The 15,951-nt window shown below is 42.0% G+C and overlaps 1 protein-coding gene across 6 annotated transcripts in view; it reads left to right on the top strand.

Moving 5' to 3' along the window:
• Window positions 1-15,951, top strand: part of LOC106578301 (liprin-alpha-3) — a 79,855-nt gene that overhangs the window by 22,777 nt on the left and 41,127 nt on the right. For 5 of the 6 annotated variants that reach the window (XM_014156974.2, XM_045701992.1, XM_045701989.1 and 2 more), the window contains 5 exons: window positions 161-295; window positions 523-606; window positions 12,245-12,376; window positions 12,510-12,572; window positions 13,067-13,170. In XM_014156974.2, coding sequence (XP_014012449.1) covers window positions 161-295; window positions 523-606; window positions 12,245-12,376; window positions 12,510-12,572; window positions 13,067-13,170 — 518 coding nt within the window. The remainder of the gene's footprint in view (window positions 1-160; window positions 296-522; window positions 607-12,244; window positions 12,377-12,509; window positions 12,573-13,066; window positions 13,171-15,951) is intronic. The other variant, XM_045701991.1, reaches the window with a different exon arrangement.

Raw genomic sequence — 15,951 nt, 5'->3', positions numbered from 1 at the left:
ATTTAAGTCATTCTCAATGGAGTATCTCCATTAAAAGTGTGTGTTAGTCCAGGACTAGGCTTAATCTGAGTCCAGAAAATCGGCCCTCGGGCTCAGACGTGGATTGTATAAAAATATCCCTGACTTCATCTGCTCTCTTCCTCGTCCTGTGTGCTGTCAGAGTGAGGAGAAGAACAGGCAGTTCCAGGAGCGTCTGGAGGACGCCAAGCAGAAGCTCCAGCAGACCCTGCAGCGGGCCGAAACACTGCCCGAGATTGAGGCCCAGCTCGCCCAGAGAGTGGCTGCCCTCAACAAGGTACTGTACTGGATGTCTAAATTCACTCTGTTTGTTCTGTTTACTCATGTGGATATTTCTGACTGTCTGTGAAACTGCTTGGTTGTGTCTGTCTGTCTGTCCACTTTCTACCGTCCGTCCATCTGTATGACCTGAGTTGTCCTCCTATTGGCAACCCAACTATCTGTCCGTGTGTTAGTCTGAGTTTATATTTGATCTCATATACAGACACTATCTTTTCTATTTAGGCAGAGGAACGCCATGGAAACTTTGAGGAGCGACTACGACAGATCGAGGCACAACTTGAAGAGAAGAATCAGGAGTTGCAAAGGGTAATAATGCAGTATTTGTTTGTACACTGTAAACCCCAATGTGCTGTCATTATTCAAACATTTTTAGGAAACCTGTTGCACTAAATATATCTGAGTACAGTTACTTAAAGTGATTTTGGAGTCATTACTCAAATCGATAGAGTCGATGTGACCCTATAGGGCAGGGGTGTCAAACTCATTCCATGAAAGGCCTAGTGTTTGCTGATTTTTGTTTTTTACTTTCAGGTAAGACCTAGAGAACCAGGTGGGGTAGGTTTCTTACTAATTAGTGACCTTAGTTCATCAGCCAAGTAATTCATCTACACTCGACTCGCCGTGGAATGAGTTTGACACATGCTATAGGGGGATCCAGATTTGAGTTGGACGGTATCAGCTTGCCTTTTCGAGTGAATTGCAGAATTACCACTTATGACTGTAATTGTTAGTGACAGACATTTTATTTATTTTATTTAACCTTTATTTAACTAGGCAAGTCAGTTAACCTGTCTGGGCTAGGGGGCAGTATTTTCACGGCCGGATAAAAAACGTACCCGATTTAAACTGGTTACTACTCTTGCCCAGAAACGAGAATATGCATATCATTAGTAGATTTGGATAGAAAACACTATAAAGTTTCTAAAACTGTTTGAATGGTGTCTGTGAGTATAACAGAACTCATATGGCAGCCAAAAACCTGAGAAGATGACAAGCAGGAAGTGGCCTGTCTGACAATTTGTGGTCCTTCTGTTGCATCTCTATCAAAATTACAGTATCTCTGCTGTTACGTAACACTTTCTAAGGCTTCCATTGGCTCTCTAAAGCCGCCAGAAAGTGGATTGGGGCGTCTCCTGTCTCTGGGCAAAGTACAGGAGCACTGTTTGTCAGTGGCCTGCCTGGTGGCTCAGAGACAGGAGATGCGCATTCACGAGAATTGGCAATTTTTTTCTTCACCTGTTTGAATGAATACAAGGTTGTCCGGTTGGAATATTATCGCTATTTTATGAGGAAAATCGCATAAAAATTGATTTTTAACAGCGTTTGACATGCTTCTAAGTACGGTAAAGAAACATTTTGATTTTTTTTGTCACGAAATGTGCCTGCGCGTTACCATTTGGATAGTGACCTGAACGCACAAACAAAACAGAGGTATTTGGATATTAACTATGGATTATTTGGAACCAAAACAACATTTGTTGTTGAAGTAGAAGTCCTGGGAGTGCATTCTGATGAAGAACAGCAAAGGTAATCCAATTTTTCTAATAGTAATTCTGAGTTTACTGAGCCTCGACCTTGGCGGGTGTCTGAATAGCTAGCCTTGATGGCCGAGGTATGTACTCAGAATATTACAAAATGTGCTTTCGCCGAAAAGCAATTTAAAATCGGACACCGCGATTGCATAAAGGAGGTCTGTATCTATAATTCTTAAAATAATTGTAATGTATTTTGTAAACGTTTATCATGAGTAATTTAGTAAATTCACCGGAAGTTTTGGGTGGGTATGCTAGTTCTGAACATCACATGCTAATGTTAAAAGCTGGTTTTTGATATAAATATAAACTTGATTGAACAAAACATGCATGTATTGTATAACATAATGTCCAAGGAGTGTCTTCTGATGAAGATCATCAAAGGTTAGTGCTGCATTTAGCTGTGGTTTGTGTTTTTGTGACATATGTGCTTGCTTTGAAAATGGCTGTGTGATTATTTCTGGCTGGGTACTCTCCTGACATAATCTAATGTTTTGCTTTCGCTGTAAAGCCTTTTTGAAATCGGACAATGTGGTTGGATTAATGAGAGTCTTATCTTTCAAATGGTGTAAAAATGTCATATGTTTGAGAAATTGAAGTTATAGCATTTTTAAGGTTTTTGTATTTCGCGCCACGGTCTACCACTGGCTGTTGAATAGAGTGGGACGCTGACGTCCCACCTAGCCCAGACAGGTTAAGAACAAATTCTTATTTACAATGACAGCCTACAGCTGCCAAACCCGGACGACGCCTTGCCAATTGTGCGCCACCCTATGGGACTCCCAATCACAGCCGGTTGTGATACAGCTTGGATTCAAACCAGGGTGTCTGTAGTGACGCCTCTAGCACTGAGATTCAGTGCCTTAGACAGCTGTGCCACTCGGGAGCCCACGGTTGTTGAATTCGTTCATTTTAGACCTGTGGCTTTCACCAAGAGAGTTCTTAGGTGAATGTTATAACTCTTTATGATAATACATATCTCATAAGGTCTAGCTTTACCCTAATAGAATGGCCTGAAAATCATTGTTTACCGGCTACATCAGACCTGCAAGTAGGGTTGCAAAACTCTGGTAACTTTACTAAAATTCCCAGATAAAAAAAGAAAAAATACTGTTTGAGGGGTTTCCTGGAATCTTCCAACTGGGATTTCTGGAAAACCAGGGAAATGTACTAATGATGTTACGTTTGATACCAGAGCTCAGAGGCATGCGTAGCAATCGCTAATCAGCTAACTTCGAAGTAGTTTGCCGATGCATGTATCACTTTATCAGAAGTACATCATCAATGACGTCTGAAGCTTAATTTGATCACGTGCTTTTTCAAACCATGTGTTGCAAACTGTGAGATCCAACTGATTTTGCCTTGGTTCTGGTGCTTTCTTCGATTCCAGGCTACTTTCAAACACAGACCTCCAATGGACACCGTACTTACAAATATACACAGAACAAAAATATAAGCGCAACATGTAAAGTGTTGGTCTCATGCTTCATGAGCTGAAATAAGCTGAAAGGGGGGCTCCCAAGTGGCGGTCTAAGGCACTGCATTTCAGTGCTAGAGGCGTTACTACAGACCCTGGTTCGATTCCAGGCATTATCACAACCGGCCGTGATTGGGAGTCCCATAGGGTGGCGCACAATTGGCCCAGCGTCGTCCAGGTTAGGGTTTGTCTGGGCTAGACCGTCATTGTAAATAATAATCTGTTCTTAATAACTGACTTGCCTAGTTAAATAAAGGTTAAATAAAAAATTAAATATCTTATTTCTCAAAAATTACTAAATCCTGAGGCCCATTGTCATGCCATTCATCCACCGCATCACCTCATGTTTCAGCATGATAATTCACTGCCCCATGTGCAAGGATCTGTACACAATTCCTGGAAGCTAAAAATTTCCCAGTTCTGCCATGGCCTGAATACTTACCAGACAGATCATGGTTAGGATGCTCTGGATCGACAGCGTGTTCGAGTTCATGCCAATATCCAGCTACTTCGCACAGCCATTGAAGAGGAGTGGGACAACATTCCACAGGCCACAATCAACAGCCTGATCAACTCTATGTGAAGAAGATGTGTCGAGCTGCATGAGGCAAATGGTGGTCACACCAGATACTGACTGGTTTTCTGATCCGCGCCCCTACTTTTTTTTATGTACACTACATGGCCAAAAGTCCTTCAAATTAGTGGATTTGGCTATTTCAGCCACATCCGTCTCTGACAGGTGTATACAATCGAGCAAACAGCCATGCGATCTCCATAGACAAACATTGGCAGTAGAATGGCCCGTACTGAAGAGCTCAGTGACATTCAACGTTGCACCGTCATAGGATGCAACCTTTCGAACAAGTCGGGGGGCCTTGTAAGGATCCAACGGCGAGTGAGTAATCCCCCTCTACCGTCAGTCCTATTAGCCAACGTACAATTATTGAATAACAAAATGGATAACCTCAGATCAAGGCTATCCTACTAACAGGACATTAAAAACTGTAATATCTTATGTTTCACCGAGTTGTGGCTGAACAACGACATGGATAACATACAGCTGGCGGGGTTTTCGGTCCATCGGCAAGATAGAACAGCTGCCTCCGGTAAGACATGGGGTGGCAGTCTGTGTCTATTTGTCAATAACAGCTGGTGCACAAAATCTATTTAACTAGCACAGCCACGAGCTAACCAGTGACACGAGCCTACCAGAGCTAAATTACTTATAGGCTCACTTCGAGGCAAGCAACACTGAAGCATGCATGAGAGGATCAGCTGTTCTGGACGACTGTGTGATCACGCTCTCCGTAGCCGATGTGAGTAAGACCTTTAAACAGGTCAACATTCACAAGGCCGCACTCCGAGCATGCGCTTACCAACTGGAAAGTGTCTTCACTGACATTTTCAACTTATCCCTGACCGAGTCTGTAATACCAACATGTTTCAAGCAGACCACCATAGTCCTTTTGCCCAAGAACACCAAGGTAACCTGCCTAAATGACTACCGACACGTAGCGCTCACGTCAGTAGACAGGAAGTGCTTTGAAAGGCTGGTTATAGCTCACATCAACACCATTATCCCAGAAACCCTAGACCCACTCCAATTTGCATACCATCCCCAACAGGTCCACAGATGATGCAATCTCTATTGCACTCCACACTGCCCTTTCCCACCTGGACAAAAGGAACACCCACGTGAGAATGTTATTCATTGACTACAGCTCAGCGTTCAACACCATAGTGCGCTCAAAGCTCATCACTAAGCTAAGGACCCTGGGACTAAACACCTCCCTCTGCAACTGGATCCTGGACATCCTGAAGGGCCGCCGTCAGGTGGTAAGGGTAGGTAACAACACATCTGCCACTCTGATCCCCAACACAGGGGACCCTCGGGAGTGCGTGCTCAGTCCCCTCCTGTACACCCTGTTCACCCATGACTGCATGGTCAGGCATGACTCCAACACCAGCATTAAGTTTTCTGAAGACACGACAGTGGTAAGCCTGATCACAGACAACGATAGGGAGAAGGTCATAGACCAGGCAGTGCGGTGCCAGGATAACAACCTCTCCCTCAACGTGATCAATACTAAGGAGATGATTGTGGACTACAGTCAAAGGACGACCAAGCACGCCCCCTTTCTCATCGACTGGGCTGTAGTGGAGCAGGTTGAGAGCTTCAAATTCCTTGGTGTCCACATCACCAACAAACTATCATGGTCCAAACACAGCAAGACAGTCGTGAAGAGGGCACGATATTGCCTCTTCCCCCTCAGGAGAGTGAACATATTTGGCCCTGGTCCTCAGATCTTCATAAAGTTCTGCAGCTGCACCATCGAGAGCATCCTGACTGGTTGCATCACCGCCTGGTATGGCAAATGCTCGGCCTCCAACTACAAGGCACTACAGAGGGTAGTGCGTACGGCCTCTATACCAGGCGGTGCCAGAGGACGGCTCCAAAATTTGCCAACGACTCCAGCCATCCTAGTCATAGACTGTTCTCTGCTAACGCCCGGCAAGCGGTACCAGAGCGCCAAGTCTATGTCCAAAAGGCTTCTTAACAGCTTTTAACCCCAAGCCATAAGACTCCTGAACAGCTAATCAAATGGCAATTTGGAGTATTTACTTTGTCCCCACCCCACATTTTTACACTGCTGCTACTCTGTGTTTATTATACATGCATAGTCACTTTACCTCTATTTATTTTTTGTTTTTTTATTTAACTAGGTAAGGCATTTAAGAACAAATTCTTATTTACAATGACGGCCTAGGAACAGAGGCAGAATGACAGATTTTTACCTTGTCAGCTTGGGGATTTAGAACTAGCAACCTTTCGGTTACTGGCCCAATGCTCTAACCACTAGGCTACCTGCCGCCCCTCTACATACATGTACAGTCCCAGTCAAAAGTTTGTACACACTTACTCATTCCAGGGTTTTTCTTAATTTTTACTATTTTCTACATTGTAGAATAACTGTGAAGACATCATAACTATGAAATAACACATATGGAATCATGTAGTAACCAAGAAAGTGTTTACCAAATCAAAATATATTTTGTATTTGAGATTCTTCAAGGTAGACACCCTTTGCCTTGATGACAACTTTGTACACTATTGGTATTCTCTCAACCAGCGTCATGAGGTAGTCATCTGGAATGCATTTCAATGAACAGTGCCTTGTTAAAAGTTAATTTGTGGAATTTCAGTTGTATTGTGACAAGGTATGGGTGGTATACAGAAGATAGCCCTATTTGGTAAAAGACCAAGTCCATATTATGGCAAGAACAGCTCAAATAAGCAAAGAGAAACAACAGTCAAGAACAGCTCAAATAAGCAAAGAAAAACAAGTCAATGCAGAACATTTTTCAAGATCTTAAGAAGTTTCTTGAAGTGCAGTCGCAAAAACCATCAAGCGCTATGATGAAACTGGCTCTCATGAGGACCGCCACAGGAAAGGAAGACCCAGAGTTACCTCTGCTGCAGAGGATAAGTTCATTAGAATGAACTGCACCTCAGATTGCAGCCCAAAAAAATGCTTTACAGAGACATCTCAACATCAACTGTTGAGGAGACTGCGTGAATCAGGCCTTCATGGTGGAATTGCTGCAAAGAAACCACTAGCAAATAATAAGAAGAGACTTTCTTGGGTCAAGAAACACGAGCAATGGACATTGGGCTGCCGGAAAGCTGTCCTTTGGTCTGATGAGTCCAAATTTTGGAGGAAGAGGTGTGATGGTGTGGGGCTGCTTTGCTGGTGACACTGTCTGTGATTTATTTCGAATTCAAGGCACACTTAACCAGCATGGCTACCACAGCATTCTGCAGCGATACGCCATCCCATCTGGTTTGCTCTTAATGGGACTATCATTTGTTTTTCAACAGGACAATGACCCAACACACCTCCAGGCTGTGTAAGGGCTATTTGACCAAGAAGGAGAGTGGTGAAGTGCTGCATCAGATGACCTGGCCTCCACAATCACCCAATCTCAACCCAATTGAGATGGTTTGAGATGAGTTGGACCGCAGAGTGAAGGAAAAGCAGCCAACAAGCAATCAGCATATGTGGGAACTCCTTCAAGATTGTAGGAAAAGCATTCCAGGGGAAGCTCATTGAGAGAATGCCAAATGTGTGCAAAGCTGTCATCAAGGAAAAGGGTGGCTACTTTGAAGAATCTCAAATATATTTTGATTTGTTTAACAATTGTTTGGTTACTACATGATTCCATATGCTATTTTATAGTTTTGATGTCTTCACTATTATTCTACAATGTAGAAAATAGTAAAAATAAAGAAAAAACATTGAATGAGTTGGCCTTTCCAAACTTTTGACTGGTACTGTACATATTGCCTCAATTATCTCCACTAACCATTGCCCCCGCACATTGACTCTGTACCGGTACCCCCTGTATATAACCTCGCTACTGTTATTTTATTGTTGCTCCTTAATTATTTGTTATTTTTAATTGTGTTTTGTATTTTTTACATCAGTTTATTTTAGTAAATACTTAACTTTTTTCCTTAAAACTGCATTGTTGGTTAAGGGCTTGTAAGTAAGCATTTCACTGTAAGGTCTACACCTGTTGTCACGTCCTGACCAGTAAAGGGGTTATTTGTTATTATAGTTTGGTCAGGACGTGGCAGGGGGTATTTGTTTTATGTGGTTCGGGGTTTGTTAGTATATGTATATATGTAAGAGGGGTGTTTGGTTAGAGAATTCCGGGGTTTTTGGGTTATGTTCTTTATTTCGTATTTCTATACTCTGTCTATGTTGTGTATTTCTTTGTTGGCCTGGTATGGCTCTCAATCAGGAACAGCTGTACATCGTTGTTGCTGATTGAGAGTCATACTTAGGTAGCCTGTTTTCACTTGTCCCTTTGTGGGAAGTTGTTGTTGCATAGCTGTGTGTTTAGCCTGCAATCCTGTTCATTCGATCGTTTTCTTGTTTTGTTTGGTCAGTGTTTTTTAAAGTCACTATGAGCACTCAACCCGCTGCGCCTTGGTCCACTATGTACGACGACCGTTACACCTGTTGTATACGGCGCATGCAATAAATAACATTGGATTTGATAAGCTCAGAGAACGGGACCTGAAGCGCTAGCGCGTAATATCATCTGTCTTCGGTTGCAACACTCACTGAGTTCCAAACTGCTCTGAAAGCAATGTCAACATAACTGTTCATCGGGAGCTTCATGAAATGGGTTTCTATTGGCCGAGCAGCCCACAAGCCTAAGATCACCATGCGCAATACAAAGAGTCGGCTTCACCATCTTGCAGTGCAACGGACGAATCTGGGTTTGGCGGATACCATGAGAACGCTACCTACCCGAATGCATAGTGGCAACTGTACAGGCTGTTTTTCATGGTTCGGCCTAGGCCTTTTAGTTCCAGTGAAGTGAAATCTTAACGCTCCAGCATACAATGACATTGTAGATGATTCTGTGCTTCCGCTTTATGCTAACAGTTTGGGGAATGCCCTTTCCTGTTTCGGCATGACAATGTCCCCGTGCACAAAGCGAGGTCCATACAGAAATGTTTTGTTGAGATTGGTGTGGAAGAACTTGACTGGCCTGCAAAGAGCCCTGCCCTCAACCACATCGAAAACCTTTGGGATGCATTGGAACGGCAACTGCAAGCCAGGCCTAATTGCCCATAAGTGCCCGATCTAACTAATGCTCGTGACTGAATGGAAGCAAGTCCCCTTCACAGAAGAGTGGAGGCTGGTGTAGCAGCAAATGGGGGGGACCAACTCCATATTAATGCCCATGATTTTGGAATGAGATGTTCGACGAGCAGGTGACCACATACGTTTGGCCATGTAATGTATCGTGACCAACAGATGCATATCTGTATTCCCAGTCATGTGAAATCCATAGATTAGGGCCTAATGACTTTATTTCAATTGACTGATTTCCTTATATGAACTGTAACTCAGTAAAATCTTTGAAATTGTTGCATTTATATTTTTGTTCAGAGTAGTAAGGATTTTGAACAAAATGTTTCACCTGACCAGTAGCTTAGCAGGTAGAGTAGTGAACTATGGAACAGTCAGGGATGTGAGGGGTATGAGGTCGAATGAAGTTGAATTTCACTACACAAGCATTTCGCTACACTGGCAATAACATCTGCTAAACACGTGTATGTAACCAATAAAATTTGATTTGATTTATGTGAAACCACAATTTCTGCACTGTTGTTAAAATATTTGTTTTTCTATTTAGTATAGTGTGCATGTCACGGTTGTCGTAGGGTAGAGACCAAGACGCAGCGGGAAAATATATACTCATCTTTTTATTTGGTGAAGAAGGAAAACACAATAAACGTATACAAAACACAAACGAACTGGACAGTCTTGTCAGGCACACAGCTAAACAAGCACAATCTCCCACAAAATACTAACACAAACACATACCTATTTATAGGACCCTCAATCAGAGGCAACGAGAAAACACCTGCCTCCAATTGAGAGTCCAACCCCCAATTAACTAAACATAGAAAAGCAAATGACTAGACTGAACATAGAAATACAATAACATAGAACAGTGTCCAAAACCCGGAATAATAAATCAAACACCCTACTACTAACACAACCAGCCCGAACCACATAAAACAAACACCCCCTGCCACGTCCTGACCAAACTACAACAACAAATAACCCCTATTACTGGTCAGGACGTGACAGTACCCCCCCAAAGGTGCAGACCCCGGTTGCACCTCACACAAATAAACAAAAATCACCCCAAAACAAAAAGAAATCCCCTAAACTAAAGGGGGGGAAGGGAGGGTGGCTGCCGTCACCGACGGCACTCGTGCATACACCCCCCTCCCCAAAACCTCCTACAGTGGAGGTGGCTTAGGCTCGGACCTAAGACCACCCCCTGACCAGTCCACTCCTCCCAAATACCTCGACCTGACACATGTCACTGTAGACCCTGTACTGTACTCTATGAGCTCTGGACTGTAGGATGACTCTAGGAGCTCTGGACTGTAGGATGACTCTAGGAGCTCTGGACTGTAGGCAGACTCACTCGGTTCCGGACTGTAGGCAGTCTCGCTCGGTGCCGGACTGTAGGCCGTCTCGCTCGGTGCCGGACTGTAGGCCGTCTCGCTCGGTGCCGGACTGTAGGCCGTCTCGCTCGGTGCCGGACTGTAGGCCGTCTCGCTCGGTGCCGGACTGTAGGCCGTCTCGCTCGGTGCCGGACTGTAGGCCGTCTCGCTCGGTGCCGGACTGTAGGCCGTCTCACTCGTGCTTTATCGGCTCGTATATAGCTTCATACCAGCGCCGCTCAGCCTTCGGTGCTTCTATCTCCTCCGGTGGGAGAACGTAGTCCCCAGCCTTGTGCCATGGTCCAGCCCCGTCCAGAATCTCCTCCCATGTCCAATTCCCCTGATAGTCCATATAGTTCCTGCGTTGCTCCTTACCCTGCTGCTTGGTCCTTGGTTGGTGGGAGATTCTGTCACGGTTGTCGTAGGGTAGAGACCAAGACGCAGCGGGAAAATGTACACTCATCTTCTTTTTATTTGGTGAAGAAGGAAAACACAAGATAAACATGTATACAAAAACACAAACGAACTTGACAGTCTTGTCAGGCACACACACAGCTAAACAAGAACAATCTCCCACAAAATACTAACACAAACACATACCTATTTATAGGACCCTCAATCAGAGGCAACGAGAAAACACCTGCCTCCATTTGAGAGTCATCCCCAATTAACTAAACATAGAAATACAAATGACTAGACTGAACATAGAAATACATTAACATAGAACAGTGCCCAAAACCCGGAATAATAAATCAAACACCCTACTACTAACACAACCAGCCCGAACCACATAAAACAAATACCCCCTGCCACGTCCTGACCAAACTACAATAACAAGTAACCCCTATTACTGGTCAGGACGTGACTGTGCGTCTGTGTTAAGAATCCTAAATAATGCCATAGATAGTTTTTGAAAGATAGTAAAACTTGAAGGAAAAACAAGGAAGCATGATGTAACATGCATACCTGTTATTCCAACTGATTATAGGCTATTATAGCCAGCGACTTACCATTGCATCAAGACGCTTAGATGAAAACAGTGGAGAGAAAAACGACTATCGTATAATCACACGCAGCTTTTTATTGCTAACCAGCAGATGTCACTTATGTGCATTGTGAATAGATAATGAAGCTCTGAGTAATGAGACGTTTTTTTGGCACAATTTGGTGAAAGCACCGAAGCCTTCAGAAAACGTTAGTTTCCCATCACTACAACACTACCTGCAGGTCACATTATGATGGCTTGCAAACTGATGTGCAATTCCTATTGGAATTCAGCCAGAGTTAGGATATCAGTTGATATCAGTTATTCACCAGCAACCTGCATTCATAATGACTGCCAGGGTTAGAAACAGTGAGAGGAGTTTGCATAAGCCTTTTAAACTGGAACATACATTTCAGTCAAGGGTGCAAAAATTCTAACTAAATGACTGGATTTTTTTTAGAAAAATGTATGTTATTATTTTTAGTGTAGCATAAGATTAATCAATCACTCAATGTACATGCAAAACACAGGTATTAAAAACTATTTTAGAAAATTCACCTACAGTAGAACAAGCTGGGAAAAAAGTTAATTTGTTATCATAACTTGACTTTGAGGTCAACTTACTATAATTATTTGATACAAAAATGCCTTGGGGTTTACAGTGGTCTATTATAAAGTCTCATACATGCTTATAACAAGTTACAAAGCATTATACCTGCTATACTTTACCTGCTAAAGTGGTCATGTGTTACAATGTGTTCCTTACCCTGCATTTTGGCCAATCAATTTAAACCCAATCCTGTCTTTATGAACTGTATGAGCTCTTATACTTACCCAAAAGCTCATGGTTTCTTCAGCTTTTTCTTTTCTCTACCTTGACCCTCACTACGTAATTTCATCTGTTTCAGGCAAGGCAGCGAGAGAAAATGAATGACGAACACAACAAACGCCTCTCGGATACGGTGAACAAGCTACTGTCTGAGTCCAACGAGCGACTGCAGCTTCACCTCAAAGAGAGAATGGCTGCCCTAGAAGAGAAGGTACTATAAAGCATTGTTAACCATATGCTAAATTAAGCTAATATTGCCATCAATAATCATAAGTATTTTTTTATCAACACAATCAATGTCAAACATGAGTAAACTTGGCATAATCACTCCTCTACTCTTCTAGAATGCACTGTCAGAGGAGTTAGCAAACATGAAGAAAATCCAAGATGATCTTATAGCAAACAAGGTACATATCTTCCCCTTATTGTATCCAGTTGATCAGATTTTAATATGTACATTGTTGTTGTACTTCTGTCGATACATGGAATGAGGACATCAGCAGTACTTTATATTGATTTATAACTTTGGACTCTGGTCTTTCTCACCGGTTGTTTTTAGGGCTATACACTGACTTTTGCAAACCCTTTTTGGGATACTAGTGTGGATAGTTTTCCCTCCCCAGTCTCAATATGCAATTGAATCTATCATCGCAAGGGTTTGTCTGTTTCGCTGCGAGAACTGGAGACAAGTCACACTGCTTTGCACTGATGTTAGTTTTGCCAACAGACAAAGACTTCTGTGATCTTGTAGTTGTCAGTTCTGTCTGTTCTTTAGTTATTCTTATATGTGTTCTTTGTTTTGTTATTTTAGTATGGAAATAGATGCATGTAAACAAGTAGGCACTTTTCTTTACAGGAATATAATGTTATCCTGTACTGTACTCCCATCTCTCTCTCCCAGGACCAGCTCATAGTCGAGCTGGAGAGGATTCAGCTGGAGGTGGATCAACTGAGGGGGAGGCCTGGCTCTTCCTATTCCAGGTTAGCCACAATTGAGCTGCAAGGGTATTTATAAATACATTTGATAAAAGCATAAAATAAACACATTTGTTCTCTCGAGGGAAAAGTAATCCACCCCTTGTCTGAGGATCATGTTATGAACACTTTAACCACTCCTAAATGATAGACTTTCTAAATGTTTGTTTTCTATTTTGCTAAGACGACTAGAGCAGAGATATTATCAATATGTTTTGCCCTAATACCCTCAAAACCAACAAAAATAATGGTTGGTGACAAGTCACTGATTTTAAAGGTCCTGAACAGTCAAAATCATGTTTTTCATGAAATTGGATGATAATTGGATGAAACCAGATCAAAGTAGGACTACCAAAATATGAAAAATGACTGTTGCTTCTACATTCATAAAATTGTATCATAAAGTTACTGGTCCCCTCCCCCATGTCAAACACTTGGATTCAGGAGGCTGGATGGAGGCAAGATTATTAAGGGCTTTTTGTGACATCACAAAAGTAGTAATTTGAATACATCAATGGTAAAATCTTATTCTCTTACCGAATTTAAATAAGTTGCACCTTGTAACCAACATCGCAGGAGAAAGGTTTGCTGAGGGGCATGGTTTACATACAAGCTATTCGGAAAGTATTTGTACCGTTACGGCTTTATTCTAAAATGTATTAAATTAATTATTGTCCTCATCAATATACACACACACACACGCACACACACACACACACACACACACACACACACACACACACACACACACACACACACACACACACACACACACACACACAATACCCCTTAATGTCAAAGCAAAAAACTGTTTTTTAGAAATGTTTGCAAATGTGTAATTAAAAAAAAAAACAGAAACACCTTATTTACATAAGTATTCGGACCCTTTGCTATGAGACTCAAAATTGAGCTCAGGTGCATCTTGTTTCCATTGATCATCCTTGAGATGTTTCTACAACTTGGATTCAGTCTAATGAAGCAAAATGGGAAATGTTGTTTTTTATATTGGATAAAAGTAGAGACTCAGAGCTACAAAATGGCATATCATGCACTGCATTTGAGGAACAATGGGAAAGTAACTGTGCTTTGAAAGTTGATCAACTTGTAAACTCAGTTTTGAGAGAATTGCATTTGAATGTTTTGGTATCAAGTGAAGAGCTTTTCTTTATCTACACCCATTCAGCATCATTCACACACTCTTAAGCTTTAGCCCCACCCATCTCGTTTCGCTCTCGGAGTGCACAGTTGACGCTCTGGCTGACGATTTGTTTACCTCTGGATAACATGAAAAAAACCTAAAGACATTTACTGACACCAGCAATATTCAACGGGTGTTGTACACACGTCACGTATCATTAGCTAACGAGCCAGCCAGCTAACGTTAGCTAGTTAAACGACAATGAACAAAGTTCCAACAATGCCTAACGTTAGGCTCTAACTAGAAAAGCAAGCAGCTCTGAAAAACAAATAATAACCTCCACTAAGGAGCCAGCCAGCTAATGTTAACTAGGTAGCTAACAGTACACTTCAGCTTAAGACATATAGCTAGCTAGGTAAACAATGAACCTAGCAAGGTAAACAACATTTAAGATCACACGTCACGTAACGTTAGCTAACGAGTCAGCCAGCTAACATTATCTAGTTAAACAACAATTAACAACGTTACAACAATGCCACGGTGCTGGGAGCTAACCAACCAGGTTCAATGTTAGCTAGCTAACATTAGGCTCAAACTAGAAAAGCAAACGGCTCTGGGAAACAAATAATAATGTCAGCTTGGGAGCCAGCCAGCTAACATTAGCTAGCTAGCTAACAGTACACTTTAGCTTGAAATGAAACCACTTTCTGTCAAAATTAGAAATGTGTAATATGTGAAAATGTAGCTAGCTAACGCTAGACTATCTTACCTGTATACATCATTATGCATGATGGACGTCTCCCTGTCAGGAATGCCATACCATGGTTGCCCTTAGTTTGAAGATATAATCCGGAGACAGGTGTTTTCGCCATCTCTTTAGCTATCATACTCAAATTCCACTGATTTCAAAACTTGATCCTACAGAAAGTGGAGAACAACACTTATGCAGCTCCACTACACAATATATTTTTTTAAATGCCGTGTTCAACCGGATTACCAACACAGACTGATGAGCTCAAGTAGACATAAGCCTTGAATATGGCAGACCAATCCGAACTCCTCTCTCGGCATGTTCAGCCCACTCATTATCTCAGCCAATCATGGCTAGTGGGAAAGTTGCTATCTTTTTATGTGGCTTAACCAACAAGGCTCATAATTTAACAATTTTATTCGTATTTACAGATGGCATACACGTTTTTTAAGGCACATGAAAGTTCACATGTTCGAGAAGGCATTTCTGCCCCAAAAAATTATTTTGATAAAAATATATTTTTTACCATCAACTGGCTCTCCTGTGTAGTTGTGACTTGCGACATACACCTAGTTTCCTGAATCGGGTCACAAATATCAAATATATTTTGATTTGTTTAACACTTTTTTGGTTACTACATGACTCCATGTGTGTTATTTCATAGTTTTGATGTCTTCACTATTATTCTACAATGTAAAAAATAGTACAAATAAGAGAAACCCTTGAATGAGTGGGTGTGTCCAAACTTTTGACTGGTACTGTACTGTAGGTGTTTTCAAAGAATCGCCAGTCAAGGTGAGCTCCCCCCCCACCCAAACATCCTACTAGCTCCCGCCCACTCAATCTGTCTTTTCAGACTTCCTGGTAGTTTGACATGAGAGAAAAAAAACATTTGTAGCATTTTTATCCATAAAACATATTA

This window comes from Salmo salar, chromosome ssa19 (assembly GCF_905237065.1).
Source record: "Salmo salar chromosome ssa19, Ssal_v3.1, whole genome shotgun sequence".
Classification (NCBI taxonomy): domain Eukaryota; kingdom Metazoa; phylum Chordata; class Actinopteri; order Salmoniformes; family Salmonidae; genus Salmo; species Salmo salar.
The sequence above is the reverse complement of the archived record's forward strand: the minus strand, read 5'-3'. Positions and strand labels throughout refer to the sequence as shown.